This window comes from Nesoenas mayeri, assembly GCF_963082525.1.
Source record: "Nesoenas mayeri genome assembly, chromosome: 11".
Taxonomy (NCBI): domain Eukaryota; kingdom Metazoa; phylum Chordata; class Aves; order Columbiformes; family Columbidae; genus Nesoenas; species Nesoenas mayeri.
This window is the reverse complement of record NC_137563.1, coordinates 10,262,832-10,288,620: the sequence shown is the minus strand read 5'-3', so window position 1 is coordinate 10,288,620 and position 25,789 is coordinate 10,262,832. Positions and strand designations below refer to the sequence as shown.

At 51.6% G+C, this 25,789-nt stretch overlaps 1 protein-coding gene across 1 annotated transcript in view; it reads left to right on the top strand.

Annotated features, from left to right (window-relative positions):
* Window positions 1–25,789, top strand: part of PCSK6 (proprotein convertase subtilisin/kexin type 6) — a gene marked incomplete at both ends in the record, with an annotated part of 34,333 nt that extends 8,544 nt beyond the window's left edge. Inside the window, 19 exons of the mRNA XM_080351384.1 lie at window positions 2,206–2,316; window positions 2,965–3,108; window positions 3,679–3,755; window positions 4,397–4,485; window positions 7,798–7,970; window positions 11,734–11,946; window positions 13,183–13,283; window positions 14,494–14,597; window positions 15,098–15,215; window positions 16,197–16,385; window positions 17,032–17,168; window positions 19,061–19,240; window positions 19,804–19,906; window positions 20,650–20,846; window positions 21,285–21,372; window positions 22,382–22,473; window positions 23,945–24,074; window positions 25,158–25,270; window positions 25,692–25,789. Coding sequence (XP_080207510.1) covers window positions 2,206–2,316; window positions 2,965–3,108; window positions 3,679–3,755; window positions 4,397–4,485; window positions 7,798–7,970; window positions 11,734–11,946; window positions 13,183–13,283; window positions 14,494–14,597; window positions 15,098–15,215; window positions 16,197–16,385; window positions 17,032–17,168; window positions 19,061–19,240; window positions 19,804–19,906; window positions 20,650–20,846; window positions 21,285–21,372; window positions 22,382–22,473; window positions 23,945–24,074; window positions 25,158–25,270; window positions 25,692–25,789 — 2,457 coding nt within the window. The remainder of the gene's footprint in view (window positions 1–2,205; window positions 2,317–2,964; window positions 3,109–3,678; window positions 3,756–4,396; window positions 4,486–7,797; window positions 7,971–11,733; window positions 11,947–13,182; window positions 13,284–14,493; window positions 14,598–15,097; window positions 15,216–16,196; window positions 16,386–17,031; window positions 17,169–19,060; window positions 19,241–19,803; window positions 19,907–20,649; window positions 20,847–21,284; window positions 21,373–22,381; window positions 22,474–23,944; window positions 24,075–25,157; window positions 25,271–25,691) is intronic.

Below are 25,789 nucleotides of genomic sequence, written 5' to 3'. Positions count from 1 at the left end.
TGGAAACACCCTGGGTGGCTGAATCTGAGCATCGCCCATGGAAATTCTCAGAGTAAGGGGGAAATTGAAAAGCTGCTGCTCTGTTTCCAGTAAGGGTGGCGGGTTTGGCTCAGTGATACCTGTGCCTCCTCGCAGGGTCCTTTGGTGTCACTCATGGTGGCCTTGTTTGCAGGGATGGACCTGAGAACCCCCAGGCTCAGGACTGTGTTGCAACTATTTTGGCCATTTCTAGTAGCAAAATTTTCTTTTTTTTTTTTTTTTAAATTTCCAAGAAGCTTCTCCCCCCCCAGGATGAGTGCTGGAAGTGGATCTGAGTTTCACAACCCATGGCAGTGGTTGCAGGGATGCCCTGGGCTCCTTCCTGCTCGTCTTCCCACACCAGCGGCATCAATTTAGCAGAACCCCACTTGAAATCAATGCTGTTAAACTGCTGATTTCTTTGTGTCCACACAAGACTTCTCCATCGACTCCTGGCTGGCAGCGCTGGGGTCGATCAGGAGCATGTTTAGGATGAAGATGTTGCTGTGTGGCACTGTAGCTCCTGGCAAAATCCTGTGAAATCCTACATTTTCCTGGGGTTCCTGCATCCGACAAAGCTGCAGGTGATGGCTGTGACTGAAGCAGTGAGACCCATGGTAATGCTGCCAAGGAGTGCTGCTTTAAGGAAAAAGGCTGGGTATTTGAGCCATATCCTCTTTTTTTTTTGTTTTGGTTTTTGTTTGTTTGTTTTTTTTAACTAGACCATGAAGTTGTATTTTTACTTCTGATACTTAAATCCACCACCATAAAAGCAAAGCAGCATGCTGTTGTCAGCCAAGGCAGTGTTGAAACTAAATTTTCTATGAAATATAAATATATGTTTTTTCCTTTCAACAGTTTTTCTTTAAAATATAGATGTTTAAAAATCAAGCTCTAGGCTGGAAACTGTCGTGTTTCTGATACCCAGCTCCCCATCCACCTCCATCCAAGTCAGAAAGCTGCAAACCATGCAAGAAGCACTCTGTTCAGCTGACAGTTTCCACATAAACGATCCCAACAAAAACTTGCATTTCAGATTTTTTTATGATTATCATTATAAAACCTTAGTCAGAAGAATAGAGCCATCCCCACAAGCAGCTTTGGTGTTCCCAGAAGACCCTGAGCTGTTGGGATGTGCCTGGTGAGGAATGATGTGCTCTGGAGCCCTCCCAGCTCATCAGCTGGTGCAGCCCTTCTCCCCCCCACCATGAGCACATGTAAAGATGTGGTCTATAAATTATTTTTACAACTTGTTTTTAATAAACCTGGGTTTTATCTTTGTGCTGAAGGCAGGAGGGCCTTTTTTTGTGAGCAATGAAGGGTCTGAAGGGGGGAAAATTCTCGCTGGGGTGGGATGTGGCTGCTCCCAAACCAGCGCCGTAGGCAGCTCTTGGCGCAGACAAACACGGGCATTTCCCAATCCTGGCCTTTTCTGACCCATTTCCCATTTGATCTCTTAGTGTGTCATGTCCCACTGAAAAGCAAACAAATGTCAGAGCGGTCAGCCCCAAGGCCACCTCGCCCACCACCAGTACCAAAAACACCTCTCGGGAGCTGGCCATGTCCCCTGAGACCTGCCGTGGCTGTGGGTGGTCACCACAGGTATTTGGGAAACATATTGTTTGTGTAAAGTCCCCAGTTTTATTATTTTGTCGGAGGAAGAGGGGCTGGAAGGTTGAGCAGCCCCGGAGCTGGGTGGTGAAGTCTCAGGGCTGAGCTGCTGCCTCCTGGCCAGGGGGAAGGATCAGCCCCAGAGTTAAGCCAAGCTCCTGAGTCCAATGTTTTGACTAAACACTGAAATATGTGATTTGTCTCCAGTGGGACTTCAGCATGTGCCTCAGTGCTTCGTTAAGCCCAGAGAGGCTTTGGCATGTGCTTGGAGGCGACCTTATTTACACTCAAGAGTTTTGCTGCACCAGAAGGTCCATGGCTCGGAGAAGACAAAGAGCCAAGCTTGCCCTGTCTGTCCATCCATACCTTAATCCCCCAAAATGAAGCTACTACCTCTGCAGCAGTCCTGCCAAAGGTGCTGGGGAGGTGGGATGATGCTAGGATGGGTCCAAGCAGAGGTTTGCATCACTTCTGCATCCTGCATGCAGTTTCAGCAGGTGATGCTGGACTCTGTCCCCACGGGTGATGCCTGTCCCGGTGCCCAGGGACGATGCTGACCCACGGCTCTCCTTGCAGGTGGACTGGCTGCAGCAGCAGGAGGTGAAGCGGCGGGTGAAGCGGCACGTCCGAGGGGAGCCCCACGTCCTGCCCTTCAATGACCCAGTGTGGCCCAACATGTGGTACCTGGTGAGTGTCTCCTCATCGCTGCCCTACCAGAAACCTGCTGCTTTATGGGGGGGGTAATTTATTTTTAATCAAACAAGTCATCAGTCTTTGCTCAGCCTGAAGAGTAATGAAACACCTTAATACCAGCAAATGTGCTTCGCAATAGGATCTTGAAATTGTAAATTAATACTCGGTAGAGTCTAGTTTGAAGTGTTGCACTGTCATTAGCAGCCCCTCATTATGGCCTGCATAGCAAAGGCATGGGAGGAACACTGCTGCAGTTTGCCCATCCAGGAGCTGCAGCCATCTATTCCCAATATAGTTTTTTTTCTCTCCTATCTGCTTCATCGATCTGTATTTGACAGGGAAATTCATTGAAAATTAAGCACAGAAAGGAAATGAGCACTTCAAAACCAAAGAGCCCACAGTATTTGAAATGGCAGAGGAAAAGAAATAGAGAGATAGCATTGCCTGGATTAACTGCTGCTGGATGGCTTTGATCAATGGAGTAAAGTTATAACAAATCTATGAGTTATATGGTAGGGAGTGGAACATAAATATATTTTCTGGTGGATTAAATGGGCTCCCAGCCTGGCTACTTGCTTAGATGGGCTGAAAAGGGGTTGCAGCCCGTCTTGCAGCTTGTGCTTGTTGTGTTTCCCCCCGTAGCACTGCGGTGATAAAAACAGTCGCTGCAGGTCGGAGATGAACGTCCTGGCAGCCTGGCAGAGGGGCTACACCGGGAAAAATGTGGTAGTCACCATCCTCGATGACGGTATAGAGAGGAACCACCCCGACCTCCTGCAAAACTACGTGAGCTGGGGGATGGATGGGCTGGGGCTGGTCCTCACAGTGGAGAATTTCAGCATATAAACACAGTTTAAGACTGTGCGTTGGCCGATGAGAAGAAAAGTGATTTTTTTTTTTTTTAAAAAAAAAAAAAAAAAGCCTGCGATGTTTTTCAGAATAAAATGAGGTTTTCAGACAAGAGGGTTTGGGGGAAACTCCCTTTGCAGCTGCCTGGGAAGCAGCTGCCTCCCTCCCGCTCGCCAAAAACCTGCATGGACCCACTCAGCCCCAGCTCAAACCTCAAACGGCCGTAGCTGGGGGGCAGGGTAGGGGGGAGGAAGTGCCAGACCTAGGGGGATTTGGGGTTCAGAGGAGCTGTCCCCATGCAAGCGGGATGTTTCATTTGGGAAACATGCAGGGCTGCAGCCCAGAACTATTTATCCTGAGAAACTGTGAGAAACTAAGGGAAAAATGGCAATTTTTTGCCTGCTTTGGTTCTGTTGACTGGGTGAAGCAGGACGGTGCTGCTGCCAAAGTCACTTTGTCCCCTACTGTGCTGGTAAGTTGAACCTAATGACAGCAACATGTTTTTAGGACCCTCTTGCAAGCTACGATGTCAATGGGAACGACCACGACCCAACTCCACGCTACGATGCCAGCAATGAGAATAAGTACGTGACACTAACTGCTGTGGAGCTGGAGTGTGCGGGTGTCCCTTGGGGCTGGGTGTCCCCCTGTGGTGTCTTCCAGGTCCATGACCTCTCCCCATCCCCAGCACTGCAGAGGATGCTGCCTTATGGGCTTTGCAAGGAGGCATTGCATTTAATGCAAATCCAGCCCACAGCAACCATGCTAATTGCTAATGAACCCTTGAGCCACCAAACAATAGCACTGGGCGGGGGGGGGGGGGGCGGTCCTTGGCATGATTGGGGATCAAACCACTTGAGTCAGGCGAGGTGTCTTGGATGAAAATTTGATCACACTTTTGGGGCTTTGGTTAAAACAGGACAGGCACGTGGTAGCACATGTGGAAAAGAAATGAGAATGCAAAGAGGAGATTGCATTTAGGTGTGAGATGCAAACAGCAAATTGCGTTTCAGTGCGAGATGAAAAGAGCAAATTGCATTTAGCTGCAAGATGCAAAGAGCAAAATTGCTTTTTGCATTGGTTTCCTCTGTCCCCAAGGGTTTTGGACAAGGGTTCCGCAGCCTTTCTCTCACCGCTCTGGCCTCAGTGCCGGTTTCTAGATGTGGGGTGGCCAGAGGGATCCTTCCCTGTGGGATGTTGGCTCATGGGGGGTTTCTTTTTGCAGACATGGCACCCGCTGTGCAGGCGAAGTGGCAGCAGCAGTGAACAACTCGTATTGCATCGTGGGCATCGCCTACAACGCCCGCATTGGAGGTGAGGCTGTCACCTACCCTTCGCCGTCCCCATCAAGGGACCCTGGCCACCCTGACCGCGCCAAGGGGCTCCTGGGGCGGGTGGTGGGTGCTGCTCTCCCAGATATTGCCAGGAAAGAGGCGCCTCCTCAGTGCCTCAGCTACAGGGAGCCCAGGGGTGCTGGGGGGGATGATGGGTGACACAGGGTGCAGAGGATCCTGGCTTCATGTATTTTGGGATGGAAACCTACTCAGGCTGCATCCTCACTGTGAGGATGCACGTGGAGCGAGGAGGTGGTGGTTTCAAGACAAAAGTCTGGAGTCCTGGGGAGGGGCCTGGCCTTTTTGGGGTGGCTGTATTTGCTATGATTGGCGGCACCAGTTTAGTTTCAGAGCCAAAAATTGCTCATTTGTGAGGTTAATTTAGTGTCTGCAGATGAACCACTCAGAGTGGGGGTCTGAGAAGACCCCCCAAATAGCCTTGTGGGAAAAAAAACAAGGAGGTGGGGGGCCAGGGCTATGCAGGGTGGGGGGACCTTTGCACAGTCCCTCAAATAACACAAGGTGCCCATGCATCTTTATCACCAAACTGGATCCTGATGGTAATTAGCATCGCATTTGCATTAGTGGAGCTGTTTTGGAGGCTGTTTTGGAGGCTGGTCTAGCACCCACCAGTGAGATGGGGGTGTTGTGGGAGAGGGAGTGCCGTGTCCCATCTGCGTGGCTGGTGAGACCATGTAGGTGACAAATCCCTGGAACTGGGTCCTCACCAGGGGTTTTAGCCTGTCCCCGGCACTATAGTATGAGGAGAGGGGATTTTACTGCATCCTCCCCCCGCCGTCGAACACTGAGAGAAGTTGCAGTCGGGAGCACAGACACAAGTGCGTGTGGGTGTGTACAGGGCTTAATTCTTTTTCTCCTTTGTCCATCCTGGCTGTGCAAGAAACAGCTTTCGTTAAAGTTGTGTCTGCACAGGAGCAGTGCCCGCAGGCAGTCCTGCTCCTGGCCAAGCATCTTCCGTGGGTCCCTGCACTGGTAAAATCCCCCAAAGGAAGAAATAACCCCAAGGAGAGGGAATGGGGGAGTGATGTGGGCTGTAAAGGCTGCAGCACGTCTTCCCATCCCATCCCATATGGAATGGCTTCTTGCTTCTTAGCGGCTTCTTGCCTCTAAAAACTCATCTCCAAGCACCCACCAAGCAGCAGCAGAGTGAGGCAAAGCCCCCAGGGGGGATGTTTAAGGCAGTTTTGCATCCTGCAGGATCAGGCCATTGCCTTCTTGCTCTTTTTCAAGCTCATTTCTCTGCAGCAGCTGCGGAGACAAGTGTTACTTGTTGACTTTATAATGACCTGTGAGTCCCGTTTTAATTTGCTTCCTTCAACGAGTGCCTTGCCTTCGGGGTGTATAGGGGGGGCATTGATCTATGTGAAGTGCCTGGTACAGGGTAGAGACCATGGGCTTCCCACAATGTGAACAGGCAAAAGGGAAAAATAAAGTCCATAGCTGTATCGAGTTTGGGATTGTGGAAGAAAATGCGCTATAGCTGCAGTGAGAGTGATTTTAGATGGATTACGCAAATAAAGCAGCGATTAATGAGCATGACTTGTTGGGGAAGCCTATTTGTCACACTTGGAGAGCTACCATCTAATTTTCCCGGCTGCTCTTCAGTGCTCTTGCGTTGCTTTTCATTTGCTCTGGGCAAAATACATTGCTGCTCGGGAAACAAAACGGGCTCCTGACATCCTTCCTCTTCCTTTTCCCTCTCCTTGAGTGCTCACTCTGAAGGCTGGATTGCTCCGGGTGTGGCAAAGGGCTCGGTTATTGTGCAGCATCCTTCCCCGCTCCTCCTGCACCCCGCTATTTAACTGTGGGGTCCCTGCATCATGGGTGGTTGATGCTGGGCTTGGCTTTGGGTTGACTTTTGTCTGGCTCTGGGCTGGCTTAGGACTGGCTTTGGGTTGGCTCTGAGCTGGCTTTGGGTTGTCTCTGAGCCGGCTTTTGATTGACCTTGGGCTGGCTCTGAGCTGGCTTTGGTTTGACTTTGAGCTGGCTCTGGGTTGACTCTGGGTTGGCTTTAGGCTGGCTCTGGGTTGGCTTTAGGCTGGCTCTGGGTTGGCTTTAGGCTGGCTCTGGGTTGGCTTTAAGTTCTCTTTGGTCTGGCTCCACATTGACTTCGAGTTGGCTTTGAGCTGACTCTGGGCTGACTCTAGGTTGTCTTTTGGGCTGTTTTGGGTTCACTTTGAGCTAACCTTGGGTTGACTTCGAGCTAACTTTGGACTGGCTTTGGGCTGACTTCAAGCTAATTTGGGCTAAATTTAGGCTCGCTGATACGTGCCCACATTTAGCAAGCACAAAAACTGATCCCTCAGCTAGTTTTTCTTGCTGCATTGCTGCTGAGCGTGGCTTGAACAGCAGGCTCAGCTTTTTGGCCCTTCTCCTCATGTTTTCTTGTGAAAACAACAAAGAGAGGAAGTTTTGGGGAACTGTTCTGCTCCCTCGTTTTGTATTTCCAAGCTTGTTTGTTGGCTGGTAGGGAACAGCGTCAGAAAGAGATATTTGACTTGACTGGTGGCCAGAGCGCAGCTGCAGCTGGAATGACATCTGCCTGCATTTGTTTGCTTTAAGAAAAAAATATGTGCAGAAAGGGAAATGCATTTTTATAAACCAGACTCTCCCTGGCTGGCCAAAAACGATGCCAGAATTTCCAGCACCTCCTTTACTGCAAGAGCTGTTTCTGGGCAGCTCTTTGGGGTGCCTGGCACCCTCTGTTCGTCATGTAGTGGGGACATTCTGCTGTGGGTTGGAGTCCTGGCTCTGATTTTGGCCATGGAAGCCACAGCCACCTTTCTGGGTGCCACTGGCATCAGTGGGGCAGCGATGGGGTTTGGGGACAGTCACAGTCATCTCCCATTGCAGGGAGAGGCTTCGTTCCACCGGTGTGCCCAAAGCTGGGGAACTGTGAGCATTCGGGAAACACCAATATCTTCCAAATGGAGAAATTAGTTCACTAATTCATTAAAAGGGGGGTGGAAAAGGTTTATAGTAGGGGGATTTTGCCACCAGGGAACGCAGCACTGCTCCCACCACTCACTCCCCGCCAAACAGATTTTAACCCCTCTCTCCATCGCTTGCAGTGAAGCCAGCAAAGACACAAAAACTTTCCAAAATATCTACCCAGCATCCCACTGCTGGACTTGTTCACGCGCGGGGCCGCGGGTTGAAGCGATTCCAGGCGCGCGGTTTCTGCCGCCGTTTCACAAAGCCCTTTGATTGCAATCCTCACGCTTTCATCCGCGCCATTAAGCCCTAATGTCTGATGTTTTTGTGCTTTTAGGCATTCGTATGTTAGATGGCGATGTAACAGATGTTGTTGAAGCGAAGTCGCTTGGCATCAGACCCGATTACATTGACATTTACAGCGCGAGCTGGGGGCCAGATGATGATGGGAAGACAGTTGATGGACCTGGTCTATTGGCCAAACAGGCTTTTGAGCATGGCATTAAAAAGGTGTGGATCCCGCAGTGCCCCAGATGCGCTCGCTCTCCTCCCCCTGCCCCGTGGGGAACGTGGGTCGGAGGCGGGGACGGGCACCTCGCCCCCTACTCTGAGGTGATGCCAAAACTAGGGCTGGGGTGGGGCGGGGGTCGAATCATCTCTAATTTTTCCTAGTTTTCCCCGGCGTCCGGTGGATTTTGCGGCTGCGGGTGGTGACGGCGGGAGGTGCCCGGCGATGGCGCGGCCCCGGCGGGACCCCTCGGCACCGTCGGCTCCGGAGGGAGCATCTGGCAGCGCCGGGTGCCAGGCAGAGCCCTGGCAGAGCAGGCAGGAGGCCCCAGGTTGAGTTGTGAAGCTCTGCCAGGCTGAGAAACCCAAAGCGGTTCTGGGGGGGGTGACTTTGCGCTCTTAAAATGTCCCCCCTGGGTGCTGGCATGGAGGGAAGCAGCCACCCCCCCAGCATCTCCGTCCCCTCCACCTTTACCCCTCCGGTCCCCGGTGTCATCTCGCTGGGGTCTCCATCACATTAAGCATTTTCTTGGTTTTCTACCCAAAATGAGTGGCTGTGTCATGGCCTGGGGGTGGGATGCGGGTGCAGCCACAGAATCTGGCCACAGGGGCACAGGAATAATTCAGATTATTGTCCCTGGAGTCCTCCAGTGAGAGGAGCTCAACTGCTATCACACATGATTGACAGCTGTCAATCCAAGCGGGGCATGCCCTGGCTTTCTCACAACCCTTCCTTTATGAAGTGTTTTTTAAAAATGCCCAATATTGGCTAAAAGCAGCAGGGAAAAAGACCTTTCTTGGCAGCTCGTGGGTAAGTGTCATAGTGGCTCAGGGCTCTACGGGGGGGGTGTTCTCCTCCTGGGCGCTTCCGTCACTTTGGGCTTGGGGTTTTGAAACCCTCCCAGAGGCTTTGAACCCCCCCCCGGTTTCTCTCTCCACCTCAACTCCTGCCTTTTCTCACAACGTGCCAGGACTCGGGGCGGCGCAGCCTCCCTGTTATCTAAAAATAGGGTGGAGTGTTTTTCCCACTATTTACTCGATTTCCTGCCGGGGCGGTGAGCCTGCCGAGGAATCCATTGAAGTGCTGGGGAGTTCACGCCGTGTAAATACGGGGGAACAAGCTGCTTTTTAGACCTTATTTTTCCATGCGGGAGCAAATGGGCGGCAGCAGGTTCCTGCTGTTTCGGGATCCTCGCTTCTGTCTCCCAGGGGACATGAACCCCCCCACTGCCAACCATGTTTGTGGCACCACTGTCCTGCATGCACAGCTCTTAATTGCCAGCTTCTCCTTAAATAACAAGGAAAGCCACAAGCAGATAGTTAGCTGCCACCTTTAGCCCGAGCAAACATCTGTAACTGAGTTATAAATCCTGAAAATTGAGTTCTTAATGGAAACATTAAAGCAACCTTTATCTATTAGCGATAGGACTGCGCCAGGGTGATTTATCATCTTGTTTCTCGCTCCTTCAGCCACACATTATTAGTTCCCAAGCTAATGAGGGGATATTTATCCTGGGCTCTCACGGAGCAAACACCCGAGCCCCGGTGGTGCTGGGGGAGCAGGGAGATGCTGTTCTTCCTGCATCTGACCGATGCGCTGCTGGGGTGACGGATCGTCCCCAGCCTTGGCCAGGACAGGATTCCCTGGGTTAAATAATGCCTGGATCTGGGTTTTATAGCAGCCAGGAGCCCCTTGGTGCTGGCTTAGGATGGCAAATAAAGAAGGGGGGGTCTGCTTGTGGAAATCTTGGTGGTTGCTTGTTTGAGAGCAAAGGGAAAAAGTGGGGCTTTTTTTCCAGTCTGAGGGAGTTGAGATTCGTGGTGTGATTTTTTCTTTTCTTTGTGGTTGCAATTTTCCACTGGGAAATGCCATTGGGTGTTAGCTGTGCATTGCTGTAGTGTCATTTATGTGCCTGTTCGTGTCTTCGTGCAACTGTGCTGGATCTAAACCTGTTTCCACCCAGCGAGGTGCAGGACACAGGGGAGGTCTGGGCTCCTTGTCTATTTATCCCAGTCAAAACCATCATCACATCTTCACACACCTTCAGCAATCAGTTCCTGCTTTTATTCCCCCGACTAATGATTTAGGAAAGCCTGGGTTGCGTGCAGCAGGGCTGGTCCTTGGAAATGGGTGGATTTTAGTGTTGAAGAGCTGGATTGTTGCTGCCTGCGCCAAGCAGATCCAGGAAAACCCTGGGAAGCGGGACTGGAGATGCCAGCAGCAGGCTCGGGGTGAGCTCTCCGTGACACGGGGCAGGGCAATAATTCCCTTTTGCAGTTGCACTTTTCCTTTGCAGAGCTCCACACAGCTCTATTAATCTTTGCTAGGGAAAATATCCACCCAGTTTGGCTGGGAGGCAGCCCAGATAATGAAAACTTTCATAAAGTAAGGAAAAAGCCTGACTTATCCTGTGTATCCAGAGGCAGGGTCAGCTCCGAGAGCCTCTGCCCCAGGAGGAGGGTGAGACAGGTAATAAACCATCCCTCTCCAACCCCCCAGCGCTTAAAACCCACAATAAATCCCAGTGAATTCCTCTGGAGCAAAGCTGCTTTTTTATTATTATCATTATTATTATGATTATGATTATTCTTTGTGGAGGAAGCCGCCGCAGAGCAGTGGGAGGGAGGTAAACACCAGATCTGCCCGGACGAGCGCCGAAACCTCTTGGTGGCAGGAGTAGCCATGGGGGGAGGAGGATGGGGGCTGCTCCGCTGCTGTCTGCTTCCATCGCCTGCCAAGCCCTCCCCAGAGAATCCTGCTTTACGGAGCAGAGAAACAAACAATCCACTTAATTTCCTGTCCTGAACCCCCCTTGGGTCCCCAAAATCCTCCTTTTGGGATGGCAGCACCCTGTTTGCAAAGCCCCCTGGGTTATTCCTGGCAGCAGTTGGGATGGAAGGGTGAGCCCTGCTCCGTCGCCGCCGTCGGCTTCATTAGGGGCCCCTCGTTGGCATTGCAGCTGCTGCTACCGGGCGGGATTTTCCCCTGGCTCCGAGGAGGTGTGGGTGGCTCATGTACCCCTTCTGCCCCCCCCAGTTCCTGGGGGGCCTCCTGCAGCTGGTACCCGGTGTGGACGGCTCCATCAGATGCTCCTGCCAAGTGATGTAGTGGGGGAGGAGAAAAGCTCAGGTTTAAAAAAAATAATAAAAAAGGAACCTAAAAGAGAGGCTGGTGGAAGGTTTCTGATGGTTTGGGTGGGTTCACAAGGGGCTTTGCAGGCTCAGGATGAGGGAGACATGGGTTTTGGGAGGGGTCCTCCTGTGGGGCCATCCCTGTACCCCCAGAAAACACCACCGCAGTGTTACCACCTGGTCCAGGGGCTCTGAGCACCTGAGATGTTTTCACCCATGCGGAAGATCCCTGAAGATATTCAAGAGATGCATAGATGAGGTTCTCAGGGACATGGTTTAGTGGTAGACTTGGCAGTGTTGGGTTAATGGTTGAACTTGATCTGAAAGGTCTTTTCCGACCAAAATGATTCCATGATTCTGTGCCAAAGTCCCCATCACCAGTGGCTCTCCCATCCTCATGGGGAGTCGCTGCTGGTAAAACCGCGGCTGTCTGAGCCATTTGCGGGGGCTGATCCAGAGGGCTGAGTGCTGGGCAGGATGGGACCCATCCTTCCACCCTCGCCAAACCCAAAGGATCCAGCTTACCAATGACAACCCATTGCTGGGGAGGGCTCCCACTGCTCCCTGTGCCAAGCCGGCTGTTCACCCCCATCAATTGCCTCCTCTCACTCCCCCGTCCCCTCTCTCCCCACAGGGCCGCAGGGGTTTGGGCTCCATTTTCGTCTGGGCATCAGGGAACGGCGGCAGAGAAGGCGACTATTGCTCCTGTGACGGCTACACCAACAGCATCTACACCATCTCCATCAGCAGCACCACTGAGAACGGCTACAAGCCCTGGTACCTGGAGGAATGTGCCTCCACGCTCGCCACCACCTACAGCAGTGGGGCTTTTTACGAGCGGAAAATAGTGAGTTTTACCCCAATTTTGAGTGTGGCAGCATCCCCTGAATGTTATCTGAATGGTTGGGCTGGATGGTGGCTTGGTTATAAGAGCCAGGCTTCCCCTTTAGCTCTGTGGTGCTTTTAGCTTGTTTGGTTTTTTTTAATGGTGAGGCTAAAATTGCACTGGGAAGAGCTCAGGGATGCGACGTTTTCCCTGCTAAATGGGTGAAAGGGCTGGAGGTTTGCAAAAAATACCCATGTAAATATTTACTGGTCCCTCAAAGTGCCTGCTCACTGTGCCCTACTTTAAGATAAAGGGAATTTTGAGGGTTTTTAGCCTGAGACAGACTTAAAAAAGGGAGGATGGAAGCGTTTGGCAGCACCCACCTTACCTGACCTGGGAGGGAGTTTTCCACCCAAATTAATTTTTTGACAAAAAATGTGGGCTTTTGCAAGTGGATTTTGTTTTGTTTTGTTTTATTCAAGAGTGGTTTGTTTGGCCTCTAAAATATTAGTTTCCAGCCAGAAAACAGAATCCAAGTGCCATTTTCATGGTGCTCAGGAGCGTTAGCGTGGCCGAGGCCAACACCAGCCCGGCACTGCCGGAGCATCACGGGGCAAAAAGCAGCTTCCAGAGAGCTCTCCGGAGAAAGCAGGTGGCACAATCTCCCCCCTCCAAAACTCACCAGATTAACTCCAAACACAGAGGCCTTTTAAAAATGTAACTGACCGAGCGTCTCTTTGCCCACTTCATCTTTCCAAGCTTTTGGTACCCAAGCATCATGCTCTGCCCTGAACTGAAAAAGCTGGAAATGCTGCTTTTTTTCCTCTTTTTTTTTTTTCCTTTTTTTCCCCATGCAAATGGTAATTTTTGCCTGACACCAAGAGACAGATCTTTTAAGGAAAACACTTAATATAGCACAGTTCAACGTGTACCTACGGGTGCGCACCCCCTCCTGCCCTGCTCCGTTGGCACCTTTTTCTCCAGCTGATCTGCAGCAAAATTGCCTTTTTTTCCCCTTTTCAAACATTTTTTGCACCTTTCAGCAAAGGAAAATAGAAGCAGGGATGTTTTCTCATGTACCAAATGTGTCTGCAGCCCCTTTTTTGGGGCTCAGAGCACCCCAATGGTGTGGGAGCCGTGGCAGGTTTGGGTACCCACAGGCTCAGCTCCCCACTGGCAGCATCCCAAGGAAATATGGGGTGTTCCATGGGGTACAACCCACTCTGGGAACATCTCCAGCAGCTCCTCTCTGTGCAGGTCACCACAGATCTCCGGCACCGCTGCACCGACGGCCACACTGGCACCTCCGTGTCCGCCCCCATGGTCGCGGGCATCATCGCTTTGGCTTTGGAGGCAAAGTAAGTGTCAACTTGCCAACAGCTCGCGGGGCATGTTTCCAAATTTAGTAGCTGAGAAGCAAAATCAGAGAGAAGAAAGGCCTTTTTTTTTCCTCTGGAGCAACTCAAAACGGAGCAAAGTTATTCTAAATCTCTGCCTTTTGGCAGGGTTTGATGCAGTGTTGTTGTTTTGCATCTAATCTTCCTGCAGGTGTTTTATTGAGCTACTTCTTCACTTTTTGCCATCTGCTGAAAGTTGAGGTTGGTGAGATAAGTTGGGCTTTTCGTTTGGTGCATTGAAACTGCTGACAGCCAGCTCCACCGGGAGTTTTAGAAATGCGTCCTGAGGAAAAAAAGTCAGAAAACATCAAAAAATTAGAAAATGTCTGTAGAAGTGATGTTTTTCAGCAAGTGTTTCATTTCTGGTGGAAATTTTGCATAATGTCAAAAACCCACGTCGTGACCAGCCACGACATGCTCCCTGGTTCCAAGGAGCTACTCTTTGCCTCTTGTCCCCATCCCAGTCTCATCTCATTCCATCATAGGGAGCAGCCCCCATGGGGAACCAGGCCCACCCCTTGGGCATCTCCATGTTGCTCCATGGAGCATCTTCTCCTCAGTTTCTCACTATTATTATTACTTTTATGGGGTAGAAATTAAAATAAGGTTGCAAATAAACAGCGTGGCAGCTTTGTGCTCACTTCTGGGACTGGTAATTGTGGTGTGTTGGCTCCAGTCCCTTTCCTCCAGTTTAATCCCAGCACCCAGGCTGAGGGAACACGTTCCCGAAGATGCCGTTTTCATTAGAAATATATTAAGAGGGTTAGATGTAATTTTTTGAATTGTTTAGCTGAGGCATAAAATGCAACATTAAGTACCGGAGCTTGGTGCTCAGGCACTCCATTATGATGAGAAGGAATGAAATGAATTTCTTCAGTGTTGCTTGAGAGCAATATAAATCCCAGCTCGGGATGCTGAAGAGCTCACTGTAAGAAAAACATGGAAAATTCTCTGGCAATATCCTTGGGCTGGGGTCTTGTGGGGGCCTCAAAAGCATAGCCCAAGTGATGGCCAACCTCCAGGCAGGGCATTAGCATTTAAATCATCAATTCATGCTCTTTTGGAGCAGGAAAGAGGCTTTTTTTGGGGTTTTTAACCCAATGGGGGTCCCTGCTGCTACTAGGAAGACTGGAGGCAGTAGAGCCATCCCATGAGCCTTGTGTCGTTGCAGCCCCCTGCTCACCTGGAGGGATGTCCAGCATCTGCTGGTCAAAACCTCACGGCCGGTGCACCTGCGAGCGGCTGACTGGAAGACCAATGGCGCAGGACACAAAGGTGAGGGGCTGTGGTGGTGGAGTCATGAAAATGACCACAGAAGGGAAAATAAAGCTCTCCAGAGCTTTGTTCTTGGGGGCATTTGCCCTGGATGGCAGCAATCAGCTGGCTCGGGGGCTCCTACCATGAGGCTGTTGAGCAGAAGGAGGAGAGGGCAATAATTCATGGGGTGAGATGCTTGGAAACCTTGCTTGGTAAAGGCTTGGAAGCCTTGCTTGTTGGAGGTTTGGAAGCCTTGCTTGGTGGAGCCTGTCCTGAGCTGCAGTGTTGACTGCTCCCTTCAGCAGGCTGCTCCCAGCAATGGGTTTTCTCTGGTGCCAACATGGATTTGGGGTGTAGCTCACAGGCTGATGAGCTCCACATGTTGGAACACTTTGTATCCCAATGGGGTCAACTTCACACCTTCTCTGATGGTTGGAGAATGTTCCACCAATAGCTGAGGAGGAGCTGCTGATCCCTGTTTGGAAGGCAGTGGGTTTCTGAGTCTTCTCTCTTTCCAGTTAGCCATCTATATGGCTTTGGTCTGGTGGATGCAGATGCTATTGTGGTGGAAGCCAAGAAGTGGAAGACTGTTCCTCCCCAGCATGTCTGCGTGGGAAGCCTGGACAGGGTGCCCAAGTGAGTGTCATGGGGTGGGGGTCTCTCTTGGGGCACATGGCCACTTGGAAGGAGCTTTTGGGGAGCTGGCTCTTGTGAAGGTTCACCTTCATCCTCATGGATTTTACGGTCACAGTGACTTGCACTGTCCATCCAAGGTCTCTTTATTGACTAAGTGGCCGCCCAGGGTCTGTGCCTACAGCTCGGTGAGGAGCAGGTCCCATGGGGCTCTCTGGGACCAGCTTTGATGGCAAGTGATTTATTTTTGCACTTCCCAGGTAGATGATCAGCAAGGAAGTTTTAAGGGCTGATAATGATATTTGCCATTTCAGAAATGGCTTAAGGAGGCCAAAACCAACTCATCTGATGGGTCCTACATGACTGGTGAAGTGTTTGGCTCTCCTCCCTCTTCCACCAAATACCTCATTGTGATGGAAGACACCAAAATTCGGTGCTTTGTTGAAAGGGTTCCCAAATTTCCAGTGCCTGAGGTCTCTCTGAATTTGACTTCAGGTTCAAACCAGCTTAGGTTCAGATCTCATCCTTGGCCTGCCCCTGCTGGGACTTGACCGAATGGACTCTCTGGGTTCACTACTGCCTGGCTGCACAGCAAGTTGAGTCGTTCATCAGAAAAACTGTTCCTTTGGAGTGACTTGTATATGCAAATCAGGAATGAATTTGGAGCCAAGTGTGTTCACGAAACTATTTATCTGATATAGACACTAATTACAACCCCAAGAGGAGCACTGCACCGATAATTGTAATAAAGCAGCGCCCTTGCAGCCCATAAGGCACAGATCTTAGAGGCAGCTCAAACCCATCTTGTTACCATCGAGCAATTCAGCAAATTCCTGCACTGGGACACCATGTTGTAATGGAAGATGAGATAATTTTTGCCGTGAAGCAGCAGGAGACTGGGTTCAAGTATAGCCGGGTGTCCATGATGCTGGCAACTGAGTAACGCTGCCATCCCTAATGTGATGCTCTGCCTGTCCCCGGCAGGTACATCCGTGCAGACCACGTCCTCCGTGCCAGTACCCTCAGCAGCGCCTGCTCTGAGCACCGCGACCAGCACGTCCTGTACCTGGAGCATGTTGTGGTGCGGCTCAGCATCTCACACCCACGCCGGGGCGACCTCCAGATCAGCCTCATCTCTCCAGCAGGGACCAGGTCACAGCTCCTTGGCAGGAGGTAAGAGCAGCCAGAGCCAGCATGTGTTGCAGGGGTTGCTGCAGGTTTGCTTGGATTTTTTGGGAAGGCGGGGGGCATGCTCTTGTGTCAGCTGCAGGAGGGATCTGTGCAAGGCAGTTGCATGCAAGGATCTGAGAACTGGAATAGCTCTGCTGAGAGGACAGGCTGAGAGAGTTGGGGTGTTCAGCCTGGAGAAGAGAAGCTCTGGGGAGACATTATTGTGTCCTTTCAGTACCTGAAAGGGGCTGATATGAAAGATGGGGACAGACTTTTCAGCAGGGCCTGTTGCAATAGGACAGGGGGTGATGGTTTTAAACTAAAGGAGGGGAGATTTGGACCAGACATGAGGAAGAAATTGTTGCCCCTGAGTGTGGTGAGAGCCTGGCCCAGGGTGCCCAGAGAGGTGTTGGATGCCCCATCCCTGGAGACATCCCAGGCCAGGCTGGACGGGGCTCTGAGCAACCTGAGCTGGTGAAGATGTCCCTGCTCATGGCAGGGGTGGCACTGGGGGAGCTGGGAAGGTCCCTCCAACCCAAACTGTTCTGTGATTCTATGATCCCTAAAATCCTTAATTACCTATCTATTTTTTCCAATTAACTAAGACATTCGAAGTCACACTTCTCAATGCATGGCATTGCCATTGCAGGGTGTTTGACCACTCCAATGAGGGGTTCAAGGGCTGGGAGTTCATGACCGTCCACTGCTGGGGGGAGCGGGCGGCAGGGGAGTGGACCCTGGAGATCCACGACACACCATCTCAAGTGCGCAACCCCACCGTGCAAGGTAAGGGTCCCCCAGCACCCACGTTCCCCTCACCCCCAAAACTCTTTGCAGGATATTTCACCTGGCCGTAACTTTTGCTGCAAGTTTTATAGTCTTCAGCAAAAATTCAGTCCAGATTTTTCAAAAACGGGAATAAAACCCAAGCCCCGAGTGCAGGAGGCTGCAGGTCTGGCTGAGCTGGGAGCAGGTTTTGTCCCACCAGCAAACCCATTGCAACTGAGGGCCAGGTTTCCAAAATTAAACCGTAATGAGTCGAAACGAGGAAACCCAAGAGCTGTAATTGTTGTTTGTTTGTTTTGCTTCACTGCTGGGACATCTGGCGTGTGGGCTGGTTGTGCAATGGTGCAAGGGGATGGGATGATGGCCCTCAGGCTGCAGACAGACGGACGGACAGACATCCTCTCTGGGCTGCCACTGTGCTGGCAGGGGGTGGCTGGGCTCAGCCTGGCCCCCTGCGTGTCCCCAACCCTGCCATGTCCCCCCTTCCCTGGCTTGGCCGCCTTGTCCCTGACCCTTTCCCGGCAAAGCTGTCGGGATCTGGCTCCACTGGGATGGAGCAGCCGCCTCGCAGGCTGGTGGCAGCGGGACATGAAGCATCACCATGCCTGGGGCTGGCGAGCGTTGCGGGGGTGTTAAAATCCACACGCTCATTGATAGGAAGCCAGGAGTATATTAAAAACCTCCCCCCACGCGACTTTCTGGCGGGGGTTCGTTGTGCAGAAAGCGTTTCTGTTTGTTGCCTTCACCTGAAATCTTTTTGAACTCGGCGAGCGGCTGCAAAGCGCCCACGGAGCTGCTTTTCCCCTGGTATTTACAGTTTGCGGTGGGTGTTTCTGAGCCCCTTGCGGGTGTCAGGACTCAGCTTTACCCGGCTGTGCAAAACAAAATGAAAACGAGCGCATTAATTCACCCCCCTCAAAGGGTCTGCACCGGGTTGGAAGCAGAGAGGGCAAAGCAGAAGGAAAAAGAGGGACGGCGCTCCCAGCCCGCGGCAGAAACAGGTCTTAAATGTTAAATTAAGACCATTAAATTAAACCAATTAAATTTGTTAATTTAATACCAATTAAATACTGTGGGTGTTCTGTCACTGGTAGCGCTGCATCCCCAGCATCAGCCCCATGCAGACCAGGTTTTCCTCAGGCAGGACATTTTAGATTTAAAGCATATTTTATTATTTTGGTGGAGCTCTTGCCCACCTGATGCCACCTGATCAGTGTTGGAAATTTTAAGCCCTTCCTGGAAACACAGGGATTAGTGTTCAAAGCCAAGCGTGCCGTGGGCAAGAAGTGATGTGCCTTGATGGGGAACTGAAAGAAAAAACAGCACTGAAAAGAAACAACAGGGTATTTTGGATCCCTTCCCCAAAGCATGCGTAGGGGAGGACCCTGGTGTGGGTGTAAGGCTGTGGGGGGGGGTCCCCAACCTTGGGACCAGGTGCCACACAGGCTGCAGTGGCCCTGCGGAGTTTTGGGGGATGCTGAGCTCAGGCCTCTGATGTGTCGGGTACAGGGGCAGCTGGAGCAACAGCAGCAAGAAATAATCCAGCATGTGCCAGACGGCTGTTATCAGACAGAAATAATCCTCCATTATGGAGCTTTTAAAGTTGCTAGTTCTCTCTGCACGTTGATCATGAAGGGTATGGTAATGCTGCAGTTCGTTAGATGAGTTATAATATAAAAAAATCCCTTGTAGGTGCCATAAACAGCTGCATTCGCACAGGCTGGGAGCTCAAAGGAGCTGGTGAAGATTTTGGGATGTTTGTTGTTTGCTTGTGTGATGTGGAGAAGCCCTGATGGTCCGATGTACCTTCCTGCTTCCCCCAAAGTGCCATGGGGTTGTCTGGGGAGGAGCAGGATGGAGACCGGGATGGTGACGTTGTGCTTACCCCCCAGGGAAGCTGAAGGAATGGAGCCTCCTCTTCTACGGGACAGCTGAGCACCCCTACACTGCCCTGGGCAGCCCCCAGACCCGTGGGAGGATGCTGGAGGTGCCGGCATCAGAGATGGAGCCCTCGAGAGCCGCCTTCCTGCAGAGCCAGGTGGAGGTGGCAGAGGAGGAGGAGGAGTATGCAGGTAAGTGCTGGCCAAGCTACTGTGTCATCCACCCCCAGAAATACCCAGGAAAATGCAAACCTGGATAAACTGGGGGAGCCATGAGGCCAGATCCTGCCTGGGGCCAAGGCGGGCTGGGAGGAGCGGTGCCTGTGGCCTGCACAGGGCAGCGGGATGGTGAAATTAGAAGGTAGCGAAATGCCCCGTCCCAGTGCTCCCACCACAAATTGGTGGTGCAGCTGTCTGGGGAGTAAAAAAAGCTCCTCTGCCCACCTTCTCACTGGCGTGGGCACGGGCGGGCGTCCCTGCTGGTCCCCGAGGAGTGTCCAGCCCCTCTTTCCAAGCTGCTTCTGCACCAGGGTGTTATCCGGGTCGGATTCATGCTAGGGAGGATGGGTGAGCACCCAGAGCCAGGCAGCACCATAGCATAGACAGAGTGAGATATATAAGATCAATAAGGTAGTAGATATAGGATAAGATAGGCAGAGGGTCCCTTCTCCATGTCTGTCTGTCCAGGATTAATGTCCTCAGAACATCCTGGCAGTGGGGGCTCAGGGATGCTGAGCCGCTCTCTTCCTCCCCAGGTCCGTGTCACCCCGAGTGTGGTGACCAGGGCTGTGATGGCCCCAATGCCGACCAGTGCTTGAACTGCATCCACTACAGCCTGGGCAGCGTGAAAACCGGCAGGTGAGGGGTGCTGGGGTGTCCCCATGGGGTCCCTGGGTGGTGGCAGCATCTTTCCCCAGGGCTCACACCATGGCGTGGGTTATGGAAGTTTGCACAGAGAAAGAAAAGTATGAGAAAATGGTGGGAGGACAAGGCATGGGGATATAAAAAAGATGAGACAGAATTTTTAGGAGGACCTGTTGCCATAGGACAAGGGGGAAGAAATTTTTTACACTGAGGGTGGTGAGAGCCTGGCCCAGGTTGCCCAGAGAGGTGGTGGATGCCCCATCCCTGGAGACATCCCAGGCCAGGCTGGACGGGGCTCTGAGCAACCTGAGCTGGTGAAGATGTCCCTGCTCATGGCAGGGGTGGCACTGGGGGAGCTGGGAAGGTCCCTTCAACCCAAACTGTTCTGTGATGCTATGATCCCTGCCATGGACTAGGGTACGATGGAACATGTGACAATGAGCTGGAGAACCCTGGAGGACCTGGGCCATGCAGTCCTGGTGGAAAAAGCATTGGCTTCACTGGGATCACCCATGCCCGAGGGACAGCTTGGTGCCCCAAATCACTTCTGGAACTGGGGTTTCCACTTCTCCATCTCTTGGGCTGGCACAGGGAAAGGTTACCCATAGAAAGGGTCGCTGGCCAAGAGAGTCCCCAGCTCTTTATTACAGAGCCACTACATTCAAGACACCCAAAATCTTACAAGTAAGAAGCAAATGAGCCCAAATCATCATCAAGGCTCTCGGTTCCTTTCTCAGGATGTGTGTGAGTTCGTGTCCTGTGGGGTTTTTTGGTGACAAAGGTGCCCGGAGGTGCCGCCGGTGCTACAAGGGCTGTGAGCGCTGTGTGGGGAGGGGACCAACCCAGTGCACGGCATGCAAGAGGAGCCTCTACCATCACCAGGAGATGAGCACCTGTGTGGTGCTGTGTCCGCCCGGGTTTTACGCCGAGGAACGTAAGGATTTTTATCACTTGCAAGCTGTGGCATGGGGATATGCAGGGGTTGCTTCTATTTTAAGTGTTAGAGGGGGAGAAAACACTTTGATTTTTGAATACTGGCTTTAAAATCCACTCTCCTGCCCCAGACCCGCTTTGCACAGCGAGGGCAAGAGAAAAACCTTTTTGTGTGCAGAGGGTGGTGCAAAGCAGAGGTGTTCAACTCAGCTCTTAATTAAAAGACTGTAATTAATGATCCTAACTGCTTGCAAAGCTAATTTCTTCTTAGCAAGCAATGACAGATAAGGTCATCTGCAATAGCAGGGACCTGCTGTGGGGACGTGTCTCTCCTCAGGGAGCTGGCACTGGGGTGCAGCGGGGCTTTGAGGCTCTGACTGCTGCTTGCAAATCACTGTCCAGATTTTATTCTCTCTGCCTCATTTTGTTTTTTCGAAAGGTCAGAAGCGCTGTCTGAAATGTCATCAAAGCTGTAAAAAGTGTGTCGGCGAAGCAGACAAATGTACTGCATGCAAAGATGGATTCAGGTAAAATCCCAGCACGGGAGGGGCTTATGCCCACAGCATCGGTACCTGTGGTTTAAATTTGGGAAAACTGATGGGAAATAAGAGAGTGAATTAAAGACCCAAGATCCTGCTTCCCTGGTACTACAGCTGTGGTGCGGAGCTGGGAATTTAAAGGTGGTCCCTCGTGTCCCTTTCTTAGCTGGAGAGCACAATTTAAATTTAATTTCCTTTTCTCCAGTGCTTGCCAGGGTGGTGGGTAGGTGCTGTGCTGCAGGATCAGAAGTGCCCATCCAAATTTGGTGACCTGTGACCAGTGCACCTCCCGGCATCACAGAATCTCAAATGGGGGAAAAAAGCAATGAAAATGTTTATGCCTCACATTGGCAAGTGCATCTTTCCTCCCATATCCCAGACAGCTCTGTCAGAGCTGTTTTCCATCCCCAAGCTCCCATGGCAGTAAGATCCTGGAGCACTTCACTCAGGGGCTGTAAATGGGCCAAACCCACGGTGTAGCAGCGGGGCTCTCCCAGACAAGGAAATTGCCACTGCCAGAAAGATTATCTACTCCCTCAGAAAAGCAAAAGTGGAGGCGCTTGTCAGACATAATCCGCATGGCGCTTGCTTTTTATTGTCCAATATCCTTTTAAGCTGGGACTTCAAATCATCCCTGCCATGGCAAAGCAGCACTGGCCCAGCTGCGGCTCTTAACCAATTTCCTTTTATTCCAGGGAGCCTCACGGTGCAAAAGGTCTTTGGGAGGGATAGGCTGGCTGCCCACAGGAAAAAATAATTTCCTCCTGGATACTTAATTAAGTAACCTGCAGCTGTCTCTTTGGTCCAGGCGGGACTTTAATTTCTCCTGAAGCGCTGGCTGGCTTTCCGATGCTCGGGCGCTGTGGGCTGAGGCTGCTGTGGGGCACTGGGGCATGTGGAGATGGGGATGGGCTGTGTCATCATAGAATCATTTTGGTTGTTGAGTCCCCAGAGCCTGTAGCTTCGGGTACAAACATCCTTTCTGCTTTCCCGGCAGCCTGGCAGGAGAGAGCTGCGTCCCCGAGTGCCAGCCCAGCATGTTCCTCAGCCGGGAGCCGCGGCGGTGCGAGACCTGCCCCGCCAGCACAGGTACGTCCTTCACCCCCCAAATCCCCACGCAAAACCCCAAAACCTTCCTGCATCATGAGCCGATGCCCACGGTACCACAGTGCCAGAGGGGATGCAATCTCAGCACTTCAGCACATCCCGTGAGGTGCTGGGAGTATATTCATCTTGAAAAGGTTGGGTTTTTTTAGGGTAGTTTTTACATTTTTATTAGAGCCATTCTTTATTTCCCTGATTCCTCCGAAGCCAGGTGCTTTAGTTTAATAAGGTTGCGGGGGAGGCTTGTAAAAGACTCTCGGAGTGATGGAAGATGGCTTTACAGCATATAAAAACGTCAGGCAACTGAGGAACATTATCCCAGCTGCCCCGTGGCACTGAGCTGGCCACTGTCAGCTTCCCCCTGCTGCCCAAAATCACTCGACGGTCCCTTTAAATGCTGTCTTTTTTTGCTTCTGGAAAGTCCAATTATTTTCCATGGTTAATGTTTGCGTCTGCCCTCGAAATCATCATAGATCTGATGATAATACGATCTCCAGACAATTCATGTTCAGTGGCGTGAATCTCATCTATCATACATGGGCAATTTCCTAAGACTAAATCCAAAATATTTATTGATCTCGTTGGCAAGCGTGGAAGAGAACGGGCTCTTAATCCCTTAAGAAAATTACTTCCCTTCTAATTCTTATTCCAGTCAGTGTAAATGTACTTCACCACAATTATTTTTCAAGCCTTTTCTTGTCTCCTTTTCCTATGTAACCATTTCTCAAGCCCAGCGTGTGGAAGGCCTCTAATAATACCACCTCCATCACCACGATTTGCCGTCCAGCAGCATCGTGCTGGTGTCAGAGCAGGACTCTCTGCTTTCCCAGTTCCTCTCCTGAGCCCTTCCCTCCTCCAGCTCCTCCACAACCCAATTTAGCATTTCTTTTTCCATGCACTACTCTGCACAGGAAAGCCAAATGAGTGCATGCCTAGGAGCGGTGGCTGATGCCTGGGAGGGGATTTTGATGTGCTGTCCCCTGATAAGCCCCTGTCACCAGCTCTTAGCTCAGCTCAGCTCTGGGATGGGGGTTGAGTTTTTTGGGATGGGAGCTAGTTTTTTGGGGATGGGAGCCAAGCAGCTGCACAGAACTCTGGTGGGATAACAAGCAACTTGTTCAGTCCTGGGCACAAGTGGGACAGAGCCGAGCTGGTGCCCTCATCTCACGTGGGGCTGTGGTCATACTGGTGCAACGTGGCTCCTGTTTCTGAAATTGCCCACATCATAGAATCACAGAATAATTCAGCTTAGAAAGGGCCTTCAAAGCTCATATTGTCCAACTCCACATCTTTGCCAGCTTAGGTTGCTCAGAGTCCCGTCCAGCCTGGCCTGGGATGTCTCCAGGGATGGGGCATCCAACACCTCTCTGAGTGACCTTGGCCAGGCTCTCACCCTCCTCAGTATAAAACATTTCTTCCTCATGTCTACCATCTGTCCTCCCCCGTGTCCCCACAGGTCCAGGAGAGGAGCACTGTGCACCCTGTACCCCCGAGACCCCAGCACCCCACTGGCGCTGCGTCCCCGCCTGTCGCGAGGGCTTCTACCCTGCCAACAGCCATGGGCTCCCCAACAAAGTCTGCAAGAGGTATGGTACCATCCTCATTGCAACCTGAGCAAAGCTGGTATGGTACCACCTCCATGGTGAGCCAAGCAAAGCTGGGACGGTACCATCGCCGTCAGAACCTGAGCAAAGCTGGGACCGACAGGGAGTGCTGGCAGCGATGATAAAAAGGAAAATAATAATGCTGAAAGCAGCTCGCAGCTGGAGCTGTTTACTGGGGAAATGAGGGAGCCAGGGCAGCGGTGAGGCTGGACCCCACATGCCCCTGCCTCAGAGAGTTAAGAGCTGCATGCTCCCCAGCCAGAGCCAGCCAAGATGTCTTAGGGCTACGGTGGAAAGGGCTCAGCCCCAGCCCCAGGCTCTGCGGAGGAGGTGTGGGAGGAACGGTAATGTTTAGGCAAATATTCCAGCTTTCAATCAAACCTGCTCTGTTTGCCCCACGGCCATGTTGGAGGAGCCTTCTCCTGCTCCTTGGCCCAGCACAGGGGCTGCTGGGAGATGCTGGGAGGCAGCAATTTGCTCCCACTCTGCACTTTAAGTGGGGAGTGGGAGTGGATTCAGGCTCATTAAAGCAAAATATGAAAGGGAAGGATTAAAGTTGACTTGGGAACACACAACACAGGCCCTGCCTGCCCCGGGTTTCGCTCACCAGTGCTGCTGGCTCTCCAGCAGGGAGGATCTGGGTACCAGCATCCCTACCCGAAGATTTGGGGTCTGTTTTCTGCCAGGTGCTGTCCCCAGGCAGGAGGCACAGCTGCTGGGCTCTTTTCCCTGAGCAAACACGTGGGAGCAGCACATATTCCCCATGCAGCACTTTTTCTAACTGGGATTCCTTGGAAGAGAGGTGCATGTCCCACTGAGCCTTCCCAGCAGGCAAACATTTTTGGGATATCACTGTCACTGGGCATCGCACTGGCACCACGAAGCCCATTTTTCCCAATGTTTTGGTAACTTTTGAAGCTTCAGACTCGCTGTTTTCCACATCCTCCGATTCAGTCTGCATGTCACAGTGCTGGCAGACATGTTTTCTGGCTGACAGCCCATTTTGGATGGCTGGGGTCGGGTTGGCAGTGGCGGTTCAGACCGTGGCAGGGTCTCTGTCCCCAGGTGCGATGACCACTGCTCAGCCTGCGAGGGCTCCGGTGGAAACTGCCTCAAGTGTAAAGAAGGTTTCAGCCTCCTCGGCGGCTCCTGTGTGACAAATGAAACCTGCACCAATGGTAAGTAGCTGTGATAGAACAGCTGGCACTGTAGTGCTTCCCCGGTAGTGAAAATTAAGGCGTTTGAGATATTCCCTTCACAATTTAAAGCTGAAAGCACTGGAGCTCCTGGGCTTGCTGGGGCATGGCTGTGGTGGGCAGGCAGGTTACCTGGCAGAGCTGCTGGATATCTGCCTGTTGCTCAAACGCATCCAAGTGTTTGTATTTCATTTTAGTTTTAGTCTTGGGGCTAGTTCTCCCACTTGCTGCAAAGCTGCTTTATTCCTTCATTAAAACCATGTGAAAGATGCCCTTAAAAAGCAACTCGTTTTCAATTCTGTCCTCCAACACTGGAACGAATTGCACCGCCTGTTACGTGCAATGTTTGTTTATTTTAAATGTTAATCTGCTCTCATTTTCTCTTGTTCCTTGCCTCTCCCAGCTGACAAGACTTTCTGTGAGATGGTGAAATCAAACAAGCTCTGTGAAAAGAAGCTGTTTGTGCAGTTCTGCTGTCAGACGTGTCTTATGGCCGGGTAA